This window comes from Sturnira hondurensis, unplaced genomic scaffold, assembly GCF_014824575.4.
Source record: "Sturnira hondurensis isolate 20B ecotype Veracruz unplaced genomic scaffold, ASM1482457v3 Scaffold0010128, whole genome shotgun sequence".
NCBI classification, from domain to species: Eukaryota; Metazoa; Chordata; class Mammalia; order Chiroptera; family Phyllostomidae; genus Sturnira; species Sturnira hondurensis.
In genome coordinates, this window is record NW_028082759.1 from 37,126,594 (window position 1) to 37,146,683 (window position 20,090).

General features: G+C 38.1%; 1 protein-coding gene across 12 annotated transcripts in view; it reads right to left on the reverse strand.

The window, feature by feature from the left end:
• The window catches only part of EYA1 (EYA transcriptional coactivator and phosphatase 1), a 303,573-nt gene that overhangs the window by 138,388 nt on the left and 145,095 nt on the right, over window positions 1-20,090 (reverse strand). For 7 of the 12 annotated variants that reach the window (XM_037058695.1, XM_037058698.1, XM_037058700.1 and 4 more), the window contains exons 3-4: window positions 12,199-12,248; window positions 10,545-10,672 (exon numbers count right to left, since the gene is read on the reverse strand). In XM_037058695.1, the coding sequence (XP_036914590.1) occupies window positions 10,545-10,672; window positions 12,199-12,248 (178 nt within the window). Of the gene's footprint in view, window positions 1-10,544; window positions 10,673-12,198; window positions 12,249-17,380; window positions 17,659-20,090 lie in introns of those variants that run through there. The other 5 variants (XM_037058704.1, XM_037058702.1, XM_037058703.1 and 2 more) reach the window with 3 other exon arrangements.

A 20,090-nucleotide genomic window follows, 5' to 3' on the forward strand; every position in this document is an offset into this window, starting at 1 on the left:
TCCCTTTATGAAATCACTGGAAGGTCAAACGTATTCTGACTAGGGTTTTACCATCCTTCATTCTCTGGGTGCAGAGCTCTACAACTGGTGAAAGACACAGCAATAGGAAAGTCCCAGAATACTGGAGCATCCAATAAAAGTGTATCAGTGTATGTTGCAAATTAGCAGATGGTAAAATAAACTAGCGTACAAGATTGGAAGCAGATGAGCTGGCTTGGACTCAGAACCTCAATCATATCTGAAAAAATGGTTTACTTGCGGAAAATATAATCAACCTACCAAATTGATGCCCTTTCCTCATCTCTTCCCTCTTCACCAATTCATGGGAGTGCACAGACATGTCAAGCAAGACTTACTGAATAAAGGTACTCAGGGCAACTGTAAAGGCCATTAGGTGATAGAGGGAATCTCAAAGGAGGAGGAAATACCCTCTTCTCCCATGGCGACGCTACAGTAGCCAGTCCTAGTGAATGTTCTTTTATAAAATATAACATTTATTATGACTTAATAGCTGCTATGTGTTGAGCATGTAATAGATGATAATGGCTGTGCTTAGTATTTTAGATAGAAGACTGTCATAATACCCTGGGAGAAAGGCGCAATCCCCATTTTCCAGTGGAGAAAGCAGAGGTTCAGAGATCAGAGATCAGAGATGATGATGATATTAATAGCCAGTGGATATGAAAAGCTTTCTAGGAGTCATACACTCTTCCAAGTGCTTTTCCAGCCATGCACCTGCCCTCACAGCCCGGTAGGAGGGGACTGCTATTACCTTCTCTTACAGACCAGGGAGCAGTTCTGTAACTATTCAGCATCACGCTAACTGGTAAGTGGCAGAACTAACAGCCTGACACCAGAGCCTTCCCCGACCCACTGCTCTGCTGCCTCGCAAAACTCGCATGTCAGTTACATGGTTAGTAAATAGCTGAACTGCAATTTTCTAGCCCAGAATAGTGTGAGTGAAAAATCCATCTTCTCGCCATCATTCTTTCCCATATTTTAAATTTGTGTTCCCTACTTTTTTTCTGAAGGTAAGTATAGGGTATGAAATCATGGTGAAAGAAATATTTCAGATAAAATGCGCCCTCATTCTCACCTGAAGTCTTCTCACCACCCACCACCCCTTAAATACAGTTTTGAAATCCTACCCACATATATTTCTGAAACACAGACACAATCACATCACTCTCCTCTTTACAAGCCTTTAGGTCCGTCAGCTCCTGCAGGACTGACTCTCAACTCCTGAAGCGCATACCAGGGGTCCCCTATCACCTGCTGGGAGACCCTTAGCGCCACCTCTGTGCACTCTGCCCAAGTCCCTCATAACACACACACATACACAGTGCCCTGTGATGTCTTTGCTACAGCTGAACAGTGCTTGCTCTCTCTTCCTTCCTGCCTTGTCACCCGATGCTTTTCTACCCCTCCTTCAAGACTCTAAGTGTTATCAGGGTGTAGAAGCCATCCTCCGTCCTCAGCCACCTCAGTCTTGATTAGGCACCCCTCCTCCTCTGAAGAACACAGCCCTCATTTTAGCTATCTGAATGCAGGCCTGCAAGTCACAGGAGACCATGAACTTCTGCCAGGAATGGTATTTGGTAAATTTCTAAACACGATCACTTAATATTGTTTGAATAAATTAACAATGGAATAGTGAATATATAGTGTGATATATATTCTTTTACATATATATCTTTTGTATATATTTTATATATTTATGTTCTCACCCAAGGACATTTTTATTGCTTTTAGAGAGAGAGGAAGGGAGAGAGAAAGCAAGAAACATTAATGTAAGGGAGAAACGTTGTTCAGTTGCCTCCGTACCCACCCAAACCAGGGATTGAACCCACAACCTAGGTATGTACCTCACAAAGGATGGAACTGGCAACCTTTCCATTTACAGACAGTGCTCCAACCAAGTGAACCACACTGGACAGGGCAATGTTCACACAAATATTTTTAATACAGAAAAATACACAATTTATTATTGTTTAGCGCCAAGCAAAATTCGTTACCATCATGTAAAGATACTAAGCCTAAGTATACTAACTGCCTGATCTTTACGTCATTCAGTTGTTTCTTGGACCAAGAAAAATTGCTTCATTGCTAAATACTGTAAAGTTTGACAGTTATTAGTTTGGGACAAGTGCAGGTCAGTTACTACAGGTTAAATTCAAATCATCAGCAGTGCTGATGGTAGATGCTCTCCGCATGGGCAGCCTATGGCTACTGTATGAATTGGTCTGTGAAATGACCATTTTCAAGTCTTTAAAAATGGGTTTTTAATATGTATTAAATCTGGTAATGATATATGCATCCTATATGTATCATCTGGTAATCTTTGATATATGTATCAAGGCTTTTGATATGTATTAAATCTGGTAATGCTTTGTAAATCAAATCAATGATTGTCTTCTTTTGTAATCAGTCAATTGTATTATTTGTTTAGCAATAAGGAACACTCATTCAACAAATATTTGTTGAGTGCTTAACTACTGCCAAGCCTTCTGGTGGATGTTGAGGACAGAACAGTGAACAGGTCTGTCTCTGTCTTTGAGGAACCTGGAGACTCTAGACACACATCTAAAAACACATATAGATATAAGGGGGGGACCTAAAACAACCCAGAATTATCTTCTGGAGGGTGGACCCCTTGTAGTACAGGCTTCCCCACTAGGTGAGTGTTTCAGGAACCCATCTGTATCAGTGTACCAGCTGGCACTGTTGTGAGAGGTTGCATTCGGCTTTAGTGAATTTTTTTGGAGACTCTTTCAACACATTTGCCCATTTCATAATGGGTGGTTTATGAGTGCACCTGCCCACACCACACTGGGTGCCAGCTGTCATTGACCAAAACCAGCTTGACCTCCATGCCCCACTTTCCCTATTCACCTGATTTCACCCCAGCGACCCCTTTTTGTTTCCCCAGATGAAGAAAGTCCTCAAAGGGAAACATTTTGCCGACGTGGAAGTGGTGAAACATTAAACAGCAGAAGCACTAAAAGGCACAAAAATCGGGTTCGAAAACTGTTTTGACCAGCGGAAAAATGTCTCAGGTGTATTGCCTCAAATGGAGAGTACTTTGAAGGTGACTGAAGTTTAAATATGTAAGAATAAATGCACAATTTTTTATAAATAAATTCCAGGGTTTTTGAGCCCCCCTCATTGATGTTCCCTTCACTAGGCCACAGTCTTACATAAGGTAATAAAAATGTTTTAAGGGAGATAAAGAACTTCAGTAAGACGAAACTTTTTGGCTACTGGGGAGTGCATGTTTTGGAGTGTAAAGGATGTGGCCTTCGAAATGAGCCTCATGTGCCATCTCCCACGCAGACAGTGTGCTGCAGAAACAGGGGCGTCGTGTAACTGCTTTAAAATGAGATGTACACAAGTCACCCTAACTTTTTCCAAAAACATAAAATAAGGTATGTAGAGGGCATAAATGTTGTGCTCAATAAACAGTAAGAACTCATTCAGTTTCTATTCTTTCTTTTGCTAAAAATTATTCTTTCCATGTAAAGTGCCTCTTATCAGTAATAGGTGCAATGATAAAATAGATAAGCATTTTAGATTTTGATTTATTTTATATAAGAAAAAAATGTTTCCACTTGGTGTTATGGGAGTAATAAAACACACCTCCTTGGAATGTGTTTGGTAGAGTTCATTTACCCTTTTTTTGGTGTGAGAGGATGTTGGAGGAATAAAATAAAACTGAAAATTCTGCAAAACCAGCAAATTACCAGGAACATGACCACAATAAGCTTTTACTTATTTATAATTTGAGGTCCTAAAACTTAATATCAATCCTTGATTAGGTTCTTAAAACTCCTGTTTTGAGAAGGCAATGGTTAGCAGTCACTGAGGACAGCTATGTAAAAAAAACTATGTTCTACCCAAAGAACGGAAAGTTTGCAATTATGTATATAGCTACATAATATTGTATGTTTGAGGCCAATGAAAGGAGAATGAATTACTCTTAGACCTTCCTCCAAGTAAAGAAATGGTGCATGCAGGTACACACACACCGCTTTACGGTATTGCTCACCCCACAGCATCCTTGACCACAAAAGAAATCAGGAGTTACTTAAACCAAGCAATCTATGGCTGAAGGGATAAGAATAAGCCTCAATACCAGTACTCACTAAAGTTCCACGCGATCCCTGGAGGGAACCAGAAGACAGGACGTTGTTAGGGAAATGTATTACTGCTTGTACCGCCCGCCTGGGGAGACATGCCACAGAACTGGGGTTCTCTCAACTACCAGGTATTGGGAGGAGGTAAAAACTGTCTCCATGAGGCATTTGCTTATCAAGAACCCCAGCTCTCTAGAAGCTCTGAGCCTAGTTTCAGGCCATCGGCATTGTAGTTCTTATTCTCGGTATGGAAGACACAGTTACCTATACCTGATAGGCCACAGTATATGCCACCCCGTTACCCCTTGGACTTTACTTCTCACACTCCCTGACATTCTCTCTCTTCCAGACACACTGAGCAGCTTGCTATTCCTAGAACAAACCAGGCGTGTTCCCAACACTCAGCTTTGGCAACTGTTATTCTTACGGCGCCCCACCAAACGCCCCTTTACGCTTCATCTTGGAGTTGTGTTTGGCTCGTATCCTCTGGTTCTCAAAGTCAAAAGAAATGTGACCAAATTTATCATCTGCTTAAAAACACTTTCTAAGATAGAACCTATTTATCTCAGCAGTAGTAAAACTCTATAACTGCTTTTTAAATTTCACAGTAATTCCCCTCTGGTACAAACATACATGTAAGAATGACTTACAGTGAAAATCGGAGATGACTTTCAATCTGTTTAATCCCTGAGAAGTCTGACAGAGATAGATAGATGGCTGGTGGGATTATAATTAAGTCTACGGCTTTGGAAATTAGTGAGAGACAATCTCCTAAAAGCCATCCCACTGAAGCATCACGCTGTGCACCGCTCACCTCAGGCAGCAGCCTCACACACTTACACACACTAGAACTTAAAGAGTGTAACAGCCCTGGGGAGTTGTCCTTACACTGAAGCACTTTGGTCATCAAAGCCTCTGACGTGGCTCCTGTCACAGCCCCACTCTTTGCTGGAGAACAGTGTTCTCCAGTCCTGAGAGCACCCCTGGGGCAGTGAAGGCGCTAGGTGTTCAGTATGGAGGTATTGGAAAGGCATTGGCAGTGGATGGGAGTTTCCTACTGTCCATGGAGCAACCCGGGGATTTAAAAACCCAGGCTCTGGACTCAGAGTGTGATTCAAGTATCAGGTCAGATAGCAGTGGCACCTCTTACAAACCACATACTTTCAAGTTGGCATTTAACTTTCTAGGATTTCGTTTTCTTGTGTGTAAAACAGTAACTAGTACTATAGATGTGACTCTTATTTACATATGGTCTAGGATCTGATAGATTCAGAGCACTTAGTAAGTTCCTAGAGTGCTACAAGTTTTTCTCTCACAGCAAGCCTGATCAAGGTCTGCTAGTATCCCATTATTCAGATAAGAAAACTGAGCCACACAGAAGCTAACTTGCCTGAGCTCGCACAGCTAGTATGTGGGGCTGGGATTCAAATCCAGTCTCTTAACCATGATGTTGGCAATCTAGCAGGGATTTTCTGAAAATTAATGAAATAAGTCTTGGGGAATGGTCAGCACGGTGACTGACAACATTATTTTTAAAAGTAGCCATTATTACTATTACTTAGTAACAGGCATGTGATAATTATTCTCATATACTATACATGCAAACAAAATCCTAACAAATTATTTTGTTCATTCTTTCATGGCTTTTGCTAAACAATTATTTATAAGCGGCTAATTCTATGGCTCCAAGCTCTGCATATGTCATTTAGAAAACTCCCCTACTAACAATGTTCCTTCATCTTCCAGAAATTAAATCATGTGCAGAAAGTAAACAATAAAATTAGGTTACCATGTTTCTGTGGACAACAGAGTATTTAACCATAAATATACAAATAAAGCCTCAAACTATAATTTAATACACATTCACTATAGTTTACATATTTCTTATAATATGATGTCTTTAAAATACTCTAATTGGATATAACTGTATTTTACTAAATTAAAATTATAGTGAAAAAAACAATTTCAGATAATTTGTTAGTGTTCTAAGCTTTGCAGAAATGATAAAACACTTTAAAATAACTTCTGTTAATACAGAGTTGTATAACTGAATTAACCTATGACCTAAAATATGCAATAGACAACTAAATACATCTTAAAATACAGAAAATTTAGCCACCTAATTCAAGATCATATCTCTTATCACCTTGGAAATCTGATACATCAATTCAAAATTACTATTTAAATTACCATCAGAATTCTTGAAGGCCTATTTGTAGGGAAGATTCCAATTGCATCTGGTTTTAAGTCACTTAAAGGCAAATTCATCTGCCTTAAGACCAATTTACGCTTCTCACATTTGAATCTAAATTTTCAATAGCAAACACTCAGAATCAGAGCCCACTCTTCTGCTAGCTCACACCTCCTTCTCCATTCCCCACTCTTCACCTCCAGACAACCAAAAACAAAGACTCAAACAAGCCATACACAAACTGACCAATCGTAGGCTCCCAAGGACTGAAGACAACCAGAAAAACAAAACAAAAACAAAAACAAAAACAAAGATGGAAAGGATCACTGCTTGGCAAACAAGGCCTTCATTGGATCCGTAAATAAAAATCGTTTTACTGCTCCAGCCCTGAGTCGCTCTGGAGGAAGGTTTCCCAACGAGTTCTCACACAGAACACACACACCAGCACAGACCCTCTCCCCACCGGAGGCCCAGACATGAACCCACACAGTGGAAATCCTCTCAGGATGCCTCAGTAGTTATCTAAAGAAAAAAACATCACCACCAAAAGGCCCATGTCTTTAAAATACTTGATGAATCTCTCTAACAAGAAATTTCTATTCCATCCTATCCTGGAAGACTAACTGCCCACAAGACTGGGAAAGGCAGTCAAAAGAAAAGCCACAGTTGGTTTCCATACCCATCCTTTTGTCTCCTCCAGGTCAAACCTTAGTTGTTTAATAGTAAAATACTCATTCATTTACTTGGAAACATATCACTTTTTACAGCGCTTTTCTGAATGCAAATTAAGCACTCATTGAGGCTATTTTATATTTGTACTTATTCATGTTCTAGAATTCAAAGATTTAAAAACTGGATGAAACCAACAGTTAACTGCAACGACAACGATTCCGAGAGGTTGGAATCAAACGTAAAAGCATGAAGAGTTGAAACTTTTGAAACATGCAAACGACTACTCGAATTGAAGAACATCTCCGCTAGGAAAGGAAAAAGCACAATATCTGAGGCCGGAGCTCAGTGTCTTTCTGTCTTTATCCCTTAGATGAACCATGAAAATAGGCGCTAGCCTGTGCGGACAGAACCTACAAACATTGAGTCTTATGATAATTTGGCAGCAGACTTAAGAAGAAACTTAATATTCTCTGCCTCTCCATTCCATTCCCTTCTTGTTTGTTCTTCAGATGAAGTTATGGGTTTTGATACAGGAGATTTTCATGTTTTCTTAGCCTTATTATAGGGACAAGTGGTGGCAGGAAGTGAAAAATGGCTCTGAGTGAGAGAAGACAATCAATACAAATGTGGGCACAGCCAACAACTGTGTAAACTCAGTGGAAGTTTTGTTGACCTAATTAAGAAGACCAGCTTCAACTGGGCGGCAGGGAAGACACTTGAATATAAATCACAGCCCAGAGGGCTAGAAATAGTTGTTAGGGTGTTAGGGCAAGGAAACTGACATTCTAAATGCTCTTTGAAATTTTAATGAATTTCTTGTTTTTCCTTTTTCTGATTTGTTCGTAAACACTGCTGGCTTCAAACTAAAATTTTCAAAGGAAGAATAGGAAAATTATAATGATTATACCCCAGGGAAGCTTGCCAGACCTTATGACTTCACTAATTTCAAACTTAACTCCTCTAGTGGTGACTGAGAGGAATGAAGCCAACACATTATGGAACATGTAAGTAGCATGATAAATTGATTCACAAACTTAATAATAACCCAGAACTTTCTAATACTGTTTGCATCGAAACAGGCATGCAACATGGATCATGAAGAAAGCTGAAGTCCATATTTTCAAACTACATACTAAAATAAAGCTGCATATCCCAGTAGGGTGACTAAAATGCCATTTATTTTCTGGACAATTTATACCGACAACTTCTAGCTTCACTTTCCAACTACTGCAACCCTTGCAAAGTCGACCCCTGAGAAATTCCCGAGAACAGGGTGAGAGGAGTAACTGGGTATTTATCTGAAACTAGTCTAAAAAAGGTTCATTTCTAAGGCATAGGATAATTAAGATTTTTTTAAGGATAAGGAATAATTTCTCAGTATTTCCAAAATCAATGACTCAGCAGATTACACAATTATTGAATACATTTTTATTATTTGGAACTTATTTTAGTTGTGCAAAAATATATTCCTGAATAGAAATATGATATCAGCTATTAAATATAAATACCCAGAAGTATATCACCATTCCATGCAGCCTTAAAAAACAAACCACACATCATTCACACAAAGCCATCCAAGGGGTAAGTCCCCAACACACACTCACTTTCAATACTGTGTGCTTCCTAGTCTGTTGGAGACAATTTGCAAGTAAATGATGACAAAATGAAACCTCTTACCCTTACTTCATTTCTTCATCTATGAGCAAATTAACTATGATTTCAAAATGAACCCTGCCAATATGTTGGTATAATTCTACGAAGCAAAATAATTTACCATATTTGGTCTCCTTTACATTTAAGTTACTTTAGGTGATTATCTTACTGGAACTTCCCAGTGATAAGGACAACTGTTACACGCCTGCCCCCTCTGGCACCCGCCAGTGGCTGCCCGCTCGCTCCGGGATGCTGGCGGGGCCTGCCGCCCAGGGGCCTCTGAGAGACTGCGCACGCCCCAGTCTGTGCCGGCACAAGCCATCCTTCCACCTGAACCTGAATTCCAAATGCGAGAAAAAGGACTGCTTGCTTTTTTATTGGCTCTATAAAGTCTACTTAAATACTAGATTGTTTCCCTTAAAAGAATTTAAATTTTTTTTGGATCACCTATTAAAATGCGAAGAAAAGGGTTTCAGATGAAAAGTCACCTTATTCAGAAACTTTTTTTTTAAGATCAGCCGAGTTTTTACTTTTGACAGTGGCCATCTTCCATAAACACTGGTAATAAAATTAATTCACTTAGAAAATACAGGCTACAAGGGTGGGCAAAAGCAGGTTTACAGTTGTAAGTACAAGAAAAAGAGTTTATTCTTGTATTGTTGTTATTTTCCATACAAACAACTGTAAACCTACTTTTGCTCATTCCTGTATGGACACATTAAAAGCACCATTGTTGGCATAAACATGAAGATGTCTCACACGAAAAACAGCTGATTTTATATTTTTCTATTATTGTCAATTTCATAGCATTACTAGTTTCAGAAGCCTTCACTAATACATACTGGAATCCTGCACCAAACAATTTTATGGCCCTTAGCTTTGTTTATTTTTAAGAACTGTGCTAAAAGATAGCCACGGGGATTAGAAAATGATGGTTAAGGGTTTTGTTTATGGATGAAATTCTAACATGAATAGTTTATCAAACTTCTAGTGAAACTTATGCTATGTTCATGAAGGTCCAGAGGTTTAACAGAAACAAATAAGCAAAAATATCATCTATGAGAAAGTAATTTTTCAATAGGCAAAGGTAGAAATAAATACAATGTAACATATAACAGTGTCCCACATGCTAAAGTTTTAAAAATAGATACACTACCTAAACATGAATAACAGCTTACAATACATATAGTCTTACTTACATGCTTAGAGTTAGGTATATGTGGATTAAAGTATTTTTATTTATATAACATACATATATAATAATATTCATGTATTAGTTATACAAAAATAATTATAATAGTACTGTTTAAAGTGCACTATTTAACCTTTAATAAAGCAAATTTTGTGTATCATCTAAATGAGGGTATATATATTTAAAAACAAATTTCTTTTTTTCTGCTTATTTATAACTTAATGGCCAAAGTCCCCAAAACACTAGACAAATTATTTTATTAATATTTAGAAACAATTCAGTCCAATGTTATATTTAAACACATGCAACGGTTGTATTTAGTGACAAAAAAGAAAGTAAAATAAAGGAAATAATTCCAAATTTTCATTACTCATAAAGCAAAACAACGCAAATTGATAGTGTGCTATGGAGAACAGGAGATAAAACAGAAAGGTTAAAAATGTTATGCACACACCATATGTATAATATGCATACATATGCATCTATGCAAAATAAAACCAGGCTATGTAATGTTATAATGAGCTAATGACATGCAGCTCCTAACTAATGATGGTAAGTACTGATTCCTGAGTCAATTACCCAAAGGGGAAATAGAAAAGTAGTTTTGTGGATTTGACAATCAAATTCATAGCCACCTAATAACAAAGCATACAGTGATGAAGAAGCAAGGTGCAAAGTAAACAGTGAGAAGGCAGACACTCACCTTCGGTGCCATTGGGAGTCATGGAATTACTATTTATATGAGAGTTATCGAGTTTGGGGCCACTGGGGGATTCACTACTACCACTCAGACGGCTATGCGGGCTGGTTAGATCCTGCATTTCCATAGACCTAAAGACAAGAAGCCTTCCGTTGGACACATGCACCAAGTTCATGACGCCACCGTGTAATGCGCTAACGACTTGACACCTTCTTTGAAACACATTTGCACAAAAGTCTCATTGTATCTATTTTCTTAGACTGAAACGAGTTCATCTTACGTTTTTCCTTCAGCCATCCTTTCATAACATGTAGTCATGAAAGGTGTCAGTCACTTGCCTTACCTATCCAGCCAAACATTCACATGAAGCTTTAAAATCTATTTTTTCTCTTATATCGTTCATCAAGTCACAAGATCTAGTGAGACAATTACATCTATTTTAATTTTCAAAAAATGCAATCATGCTTCTTTTACATTAAAAAAACAAAGACAGTATTTTTGTAAAAGAAAACACAAAGGTATAAACAGGTATAATATAAAACCACTCTTTAGTAGAATCTGTTTCATCTAATAAATTGCACTAAGTACTTCCCTATAATTTACCACCCAATTGTAATTTAATGGGTCTCCAAACCAAATAAAACACTCGAAGCCCATAGTCTAGTGACAGGGAATGAGATAGTTCTGATGCATGTGTTTACTCTGGCAAACTGCTTAATTGTCCCTCTGTTTCCCTTGAAACAAATGCAGCATTAAAACATTATGATGTCGACTCACTTGTTTGCTTTGTGGATTACATACAGCGTGCCCAATTGAAAAGGGATGAGGCGGAGGTGCAGGAAGCCCCGTGAGCCTCAGCACCCGGAATACCTCAACTGTCACTCAGGGAAATAGCACTTCTACCCCAGGGCTCGAATTGTGCCGGTTTCCCACATAAAGACAGTCACGCCTCCACTGAAAGTTCTTAGTCTCAGCAGTCACCTCATTCTATGGAAGGTACAGAAGCTCCTACTCACGTTCGCAATTGCACAACTATGTGTGTGTGTACATACATTAAAGGAGAGAGGGGAGGATTTATTTAAAGCAACTAAAAACACACCTAGATACCGTGGTTGGGGTATGGTTGTTGTTTTTTTTTTTTTAAGTTTTTGGAAAGCTAAGACCCATTCACTTTATTTTAAATGTACGGGTTGGGGGTGTGTGTAATTTATACCTATGAAGCTGAGACAGTTTGCTTCTCATTCTCACCAGGTCAATGTGTTAGTCATTCTAATCTGGAGGTTGCCCTTAAACTGATTTAAAATAGTTTAACCTGAACCATTTTCCTCCTAGAGTGAGTTTTTACTTCTCAAATCTTCTGAATTCAAACTAGAAATGGCTTAAAATCCAATTCGCCTCTCCTGATTCCCTTCACATTCACAGTTTTCCTAACTCCGGAAACTATAGCCCATCCTCATTTTCAAACCCAGGCTCCCATTCCCTTTCTACATACTCAGAATGTTTTACAAGCACACACACATACACACACAAATTGCTAAGTAATTTCCAACCCAGGCTGTTGCTATTAATAGCAATAATTAAGAAATACTAGACAAAAATAGATATGGGTCATAGAGAGGTAATCTCCAAAAATGTCAAATATCAATAATATCCTTACCTGCAACTTGAGGAAACAGCAACATCTGAACAGGTTTGAGGTGTTTGCACCTGTGATCAGGGGTAAAAAATTAGAAGCTGTTGTTACTCTGCTTCGGTGTCAGCTCTTAATTACACAGAGCACATGGCTGAGAACCACAATGCTCCCTTTTAACCAAAAGAGAAAGAGGAGGACACTGCAGCAGTGAAAGGCATATTGTCTTTAAGTTGAGGTCTCTGCTGTTGTTTCCTCCTGCAGGTCTAACCCTCCTCCTCCCCTGGTCAGGGGGGAAGGCGGCCAAATGACTGGATAGTGATTCATCACCGGCCTATGACAGCTGCAAACGGGATTACCCCTCCCCCAATCAACATGCAAAGCAGCTTTGCCCAGGCAGCTTGGAAAAGGTGCTTGGAAAAAAAAATCTCTATTAGCAAAATGAGTGTTTCACAGCAGTCGTTCAGGCCGTCACCCTCCAGCATCCTCAGAAGATCTTTCATCTGCTACTATCACCAGCTGAAACGGAGTTCCCGCCCACCCCTTGGACTCCCAACAGTTTCTTATCCTTATCACCAGAGTTTTCTCCTATATTGACTGGTTGTCATTTCACATTCACTGAAAGAGCTTCTGGGCAACTGCCAGGCCGTGCTGGACCAACTGCAAATGGCAAAGGCACGTTTTCATGCTCCAAGTCCCACCATGGAGCAACGTGCTCATTTGCCCAGGCTGATTTCAAACGCAGCGTATGCTTATTCCTCATTGCCTGGTAAAATAGGAAAAGCACTTTGCTTTGGTTCCGTTTTTCATCTTCTAAACCAGGAAAGACAATGGATAACATAATAATCAATGCAGCGTCCCAGGTAGCCAGCAAGTCAGTGTCATTTGTCTCTAGAAGAATCTGTATTTGGGGACTTTACTGAGCAACTAATTTAACAGGTGTGTGGGCTTTGGTAGTCCCTGCCCATCCTCCAGAGGCAGTGCCAACGGCCACCAGGGCCAACAGGTGATAAGCTCAGGTGAAGGTGGGCTGCTGGCTTCAGGCTCAGGCTGATGCCCCAGCAGTAAAGAGCCTTCTGCGTAACATTCAAAATGACGTACAATTCCAAATCTTTGATGTGCCTTTTCATTCAACCTGAACTGACATCAATTAGGGGTGCAGAACAGTTGAGAGCCAGAGCATCTCACAGGGCATTAAAGTTATCCAGCCAAATACCTACTACCGAGTCCTCCTCTTTTTAAATTATCATTTATGAAATTAATACTACCTTTCGGGCAAGAATGAAGCATCGTTAAAATCTCCATGTCTGGGTATAATGCAATTTCTAGATATGCTTCTCTATAATACGTGCAGGATGAAAAATTATTTTTAAGAGATGCCTAAGCATTAAATGGAAATCTAATTTTAATGCCTATAGATGTCATTTTGTGATAACAGCCTTCTGCAGTTTTTGTTAAAATTAATGTTCTCACACAGGATGAAATGTTCTTCCTTAGAAATGGCAGCAATAGACCTCAAGGATAAATTTCCTCCCCCCACCCCTTTTTTTACTTTTATACACCTGGAATAAATTATAGGTGAGAACTAACTTAGTTTTAAGAACTCTCTTGGCTTAATTATGTGAAAGAGTATGTAAAACACACTTTCTGTTTAATGTTAAAAGTGTTAAAATACATTCCTACTTTAACATTAGCTAGATAGTATAATCCTGGAAATGTAATTTTAGTTCATTGTATACTTTGAAAATTTTGATCATATTCGAGGTTTGATCTCTCATATTTAAATTTCGAAGTCAAAGTGTTCATTAAAATTAACTTCAAAATAAGGATTATTCTAACCCATTTTTCTCGCTGGAAAAAATGTACTTTCACAACCTAATTCTTTTCTGCTGACTTGCCTCTGTCCCCACTCACTTTTTCTACACTACAGTTTTCGCAAGTCCACACCCACGATCTTCGTTCCATTAAGTATACTTCAGATATATTCTTTTGTGTCTCAAGGATTATTTAAACCATGTGTTGTGTGTTACTGTATTTAAAAATGACTCTTTAATCAAAATAACTTTAAAACAACTAATCCTCACTTAGGCTGGTCAGCTGAATCCACATCGTGGTCCAGGAAAAATAAATCTACTCTCAAGAATGCGAATGCAGACAACAATTAGACACAGATGTGAACAAAATTAGTTACAGTTTACAAAATGCTACACTTCACATGCTTTTAGTTTTTAACGTGTAGTACAAGATTACAGTGCAGCAAGGAGACTTACTCTCTTATAATGACTTATCTCAAAAGAACACCTATTTCTGATTGGTGGTGATTTTCTCGCATGTATGGCAATATCTCTGGAAGTGTCTGTGCTTTTAAGGTTTAAAACCATAATGTGTTTCAGAAATAATTAGGCATATTTACATTCAAAAGAGAAAAAAATTATTTCATGGTTTTCAGAAAAATGCTGTTAGGCATAAGTAAGCTCACACTTTCCGCTTTACATCCATAAACTTAGTATCTCTTGTCTTCTCCTAATCTGGTATTTTTAATTCAAATGTGCCTATGAGTGCAAAAAATATTTCCCATAACAGTAGAAATGTTCCTCTTATATTACAATGAAGTCATTTCACTTTAAGGCTTTTTAAAACTCTTTGTATGGAATGCCCAGAGTAGCATACTGCTACTGAAAATACAAAGAGAAAAAAGATAGCAGAACTTCTCAGAATGTAAATTCAAGCTCCTAAACTAGTAACTCTGACTTCTGATTAGTTAATGAGGTCTTTTAAGTTTGCCTTTTTTCTAATTAAATTTATAATTCTTCACAGATGTAACTTTTGTTGATGTTCAATTTGTCTCTCTCATTTTGTTAAACCTCACATAGTACTTCGCCAATCCATTGAATAGCCACATTAAATCTGTTAATACCATGCTCTTCAACCCCAGAAATTATTTCCAGAAGGCAAACTTGCTTTGAGAGATCATCAAACAAGACTTAAGGTACACATTTTATCACATTCTCCCTACCACAGAGCTCAGGATGCAGAGCACAATTCATGACTTTTGCACTGTTTATTATACTTTGCTAAATTACAAATCAAAAGCATCTGACAGAAGATCATGTATGAAGCCAAAAAGTTAATAATGTTCTGTGAAAAGTAAACTGTAAATGGAAAGGGATTCTAAATCTCAGCAGCACAGAGCAAAATGTAGGTACTTGTCTAAATTATGGGTTTTCCACAGGTTTTTCTGCTTGCTAAAAGCAATTTTTATAAAATGACTACAATTTTAAACTTTTTTTTCCAAACTAAAAAAAATTTTTCAAAGTGAAAGTACTGAACTTATCTAAATAAATAGAGTTGGCAGGCAAGCTAGATTTGCCCAGCCGCAGATCAACCTGAGTGGCCCTACATTTGAAAGACAATGGCAATTTTCTAATCAGAATGTATTTTATAGAAAAAAATCGTGCCTTCGGCATAAATTTGCTTGTTAATCGGAATATATTCTTGCTAAAATTCTCCTCAATCAATATCTAATGCTCTGATAAAAATCTGAACCTAAAACTGAAATAAACTTCTGCCAAGAGGTGGATGAATGCCTTTCAAATGGTAACATTTATTTCCCTCTTTATCAAAGACTCCACAAAATGACTGCTTCAATGCTTTTACTAATTTTAATGTAGCATACTGTACTGCCTTTTGAAGTATCTCGTTTAAAGATGAAATACAGTTCCCTTGAAAACAGAAACGAGTATTTAAATGACATTGGTTCTACCAACAGCTCTAAAGAATTATTTTCAAAATTCGCACGTATTAAAAATGTCAAATAATTTTGATATCTGATTAAATGGAAGAAGTAGTTTTATTCCCACTGCAAGTGTTAGTCCAATAGCACTTATTCCAATGTATTCTTATAAATTATTGCATTTAAATGGAAATTTTCTTTTGAGAAAATCATTTATCATGTCTATGAAACTCATACAGCAGTTGGCTTGCCTTTGGCTCTCCCAGACTGAACAGTGGCTCTCAGTTAGGCTTCTCTGTCTGTCACCGTGAAGAGTTTTCAGGGCTGAAACTACACTGCTGCTTGTTCACTTACTGAACACTTTGGGCCTTAGGAGAACTTAAGCGGCGAGAAAGTCAAATATTTGATAATGCCAAAAAAGCATGACTATGCATGTATGCATGTCCTCAAATCCAAAGGGTGGGCTAAAACACTCATACAAACCTGAAATAAAAACTAATCTGAAAGACACATTTAAAAAAACAATTCCAAACCTATACAACTATATACTATGTGCTTAACTACCAACTTTTTATCCCCCTTGGCATTGTAGAAATGATACATAAAAATGCTTGTCTAAAGTCAATGACCGCTCTGAATTGATTGAATTCCTGCAAATGCTATGCTTACATGGGTTCAAAAACTCCTCCCCAGACATATATATCCGTAAGTCATTAGCAATTCATACACTGATTCTGAATGGCAAATATTTGAAATGGAAATTCAAAAGCTTAAGAATCTTGTTTTTAGATTTCAAGGTCCACTCAAGTCACATAAAGTGTCAATAAGTGAAAGATGCGTTAATTTGGCAAATGCTTATTTATTATGTCCATCTTTTGGAGATGAGCCTTTTTAATATAATGTTTGGGAAATTTGTTTATGGAAGAGGATTCCCCTCCTTAAAAAGTGGCGTCTATTCTTGTCCTTTCAAAATGTTAATTTCTTCCTCATTTTCTCACATCAATCTAAAGTGTGTAGGAAAAGTTGTCTCTGTGTTGCAATGGCTAGGTGTGTCGTCTCTAATATCTCTATAGAGACATATACATATCGCTTTATTCAATATCACACGATAATAGTTGAGGTTTGTGCAGCAATTCATTAGAGAGATGAAGTAATCTGCCTACAACAATACAGCTGTGCGTTATATTTATTGATACCGATCGCAACCAAAGTAATTGTTAACAATTAATCTGTAATTCTCTGTTAATGATTCTAATTGCTCAGATAATTTGAGTGTAAAGAATTGTACATTTGCGATGGAACCCTGTGGCTCATCAAGTACTAGGTACAAAGTGTCATAATCTTCCCCATACCCTCATGTTTTCATTTTAAAAGAAACCAAAACAATACTAAAAGCGCTCCTGTTATCTTGAGCTTTGCCCACAGGACAGCTGTTGTCAGTCACTACAATTTTTCAAACAGTCAGCTTGTACTTACAGCGCTTACATCTGCTGCATCCGCCAGTTTAATGCGCTCCTTCGAATTTTCTGGTTTAGCAAACCTCCATTCCTGACATAGTTTTGCTCCTGGACGAGGACGCGCGGGAGGGCTTTTAGGAGCTCTCGGAAGAGCTGGGCTCTTCTGGAAGCGGAGCGCGTCTGGAGGGCAGAGCCTGGCCGCGGGGACGGCCGCCTGGCCGCTGCTGTAGGCTCGGGCTGCGGAGCGACTGAGCGAAAACGCGGTCCCCAGAAAGAAAACCGCCACAGTGGCCGGTAACAGGAAGGCTTACAGTCGGAAGTGGCACGGGAGAGTTTCTACCTCGCCCCAAACTCGGAGCCATCAGCTCCCACCGTGCTGTTTAGAGACCGCCTTGAGCCCTGTGCTCCCAGCAAACAGCAGCAGCTGATAGCATCTGAGCGCCCCAGACAAAGAAACAGCAGAATCCCATCCCCGGTTTGTTTGCGCAGCCTTGTAGGTCTGCCCGTGCAGCCTCGGGGCTTTTTTGTTGTTGTTTTTGCAACGCAAACCACAGCTATTCTCTTGTCCTAACCTTATTGGTTTAAATGCAACAATTGAAAGGAGCACTGTTGGTCTGACTCAACCTTGCTGCTTAAAAAAAAATTATTATATAAATGAACGCGCCCCATGCTATCAGAATAAACAGCTGTGTGAGAACTTCTCGGAGACACTGTCAACACATCTCTGGCTACAGCAGCTACCAATTACGAGCTTTAGGGAGTAGTTACGCGTTATCTTTTATACTTTTCCAAACTTTTTTTTCAGGCCTGAAACTTTGGGGAGCGATGCTTTTCAATTATTGTTTTCCGAATGTAACAACTGACAGATCTGGGGAAAATTTGAAAAAAAAAATAGAATGGCTATTTCCACGTTAAGTACGTAAAGAGAGGAGAGAAAAGCAAACGTGTAAGCTATTACCAGTCTAACAATGGAACCCTGGGCGATGATTCTGCAGAGGTTTCTAGAATGACAAGTTTTACTTGAACAACTTTTGTGGACATGAACCGTATAATATTGCAGTGTTAATATTTTTAATTTGGGGAAAAGAATTATTTTATCTAGAACTCTTTCTTTACAGTCTGGTTCTTTAAAAAATTCTAACTAAACTCGATCTATGCCGAAAATCTACAATACCCAGAAAGTTGAGCTATTCAGATTATGACTAAATTAGACCTCCAGTTTAACATACTTAGTTACTATCATGTTTTAGGTAAATAAACTACTTCAGTTATTAGATTAATTGCCACCATTTTATTGATCTCAAGAATTTATCAGAGGCATCGCTTATGTGATGTATTTTTATTTGCCAGCCCTATGCCACAGTTCAAATACCAATGTTTATTTTTGATACCATTCACCCATCAAAACCAATTTTGTGCTCTAAAACAAAATCTTTATACCCATTGGATTTTCCTTAAAATTGGTTTGTCATTACCAATAATCCTATTCTATGTACTTGCTCTCTTTATTAGTAATAAAAAGCATCTTTTTTAAGGCTCTTGTCTTGATATGAAAAAAAAACATTGAAAAAGTCACAATAACTTCTTTAATGGCTTTATAATACATTTTCAGATCATAAACTAATAAAGCAGATAGACAGTCTTACCTTTCCTTTGCTAATTTGTAAATGAAAGCACCATTCTGATGCAAACCAAACAAAAAGCTTCTACTGATCAAAATTTAATATGGACTTCCCCTTTGTCCCCCCTGAGGGGAGGCCATTCGGAATTCCTCAGAAAAGAACGCTTGTTCAACCTAGGAGACAGCTTAAACTGCAAACTCACCTAGGATTTCATGTGTGTGGCAGTGGCAAGGCATCGTGGGCTAGTCATCTACCATATTTGGGAGGCCAGGTCAGAAATCAGTCGATTGCTATTGGGTCTGTTCATATACGCAGCAGAAATAGGGTGACCTTAAAACTGCAGCGCTTTCTCAGGCCAGAAGTATCGGCAAGTCTATATACTAAAGTATATATGCAGAAAATAAAATAACAGTATATAAGGAGGTTTTTAGTGCTGTGATTAAAACGCAATGTTACATTAATTCAATCTATGATATCCAACAATGACTGCTTTTGCCATCATATTTATTTCTAAGTTCCATAAAATATAAAATTTGAGATCCTGGCTGAAAAATTCAACTCCGTATGAAACTGTACAGCGAACTATTATACCCAAGCTTCCCATAATTTAAAATTGATTTTTGATATAAAAGGGTAAACTATTACCTTTCTGATCCATGAAAGACTGTATTGGGAAATCCAAAAGGCACTAATTACATGAAGTGAGACCATGGGGATATCATGTAATGTATCCGACTTTTGTATATAATTGCCTACATTGTAATCAAATTTATTACATTAGTGTTTATATTGAAATTCAATTATTTCATTGGTATAACAGAAGATACCATTAAAGAAATGATGCGTGCAGTTATGAAAGAATTTTTGAAAGCATGAATGTAATGTGACCACTAATTGACATGATGTAGGTCACACGTCAAAATTATGTAGCAAAGAGCTTAGTCATTGGCTAAAGAAATGTCCATGTGCATAGACAGTACTTTTAAGTGATTTCCTTTCCTAAATCAGAATTAGTTAAAAACAATCACATGCACATCCATAAATTGGTTACTACTTTGGATATTAGGTATGTAATAATAACCATACAACTTACACCTGATATTCTCT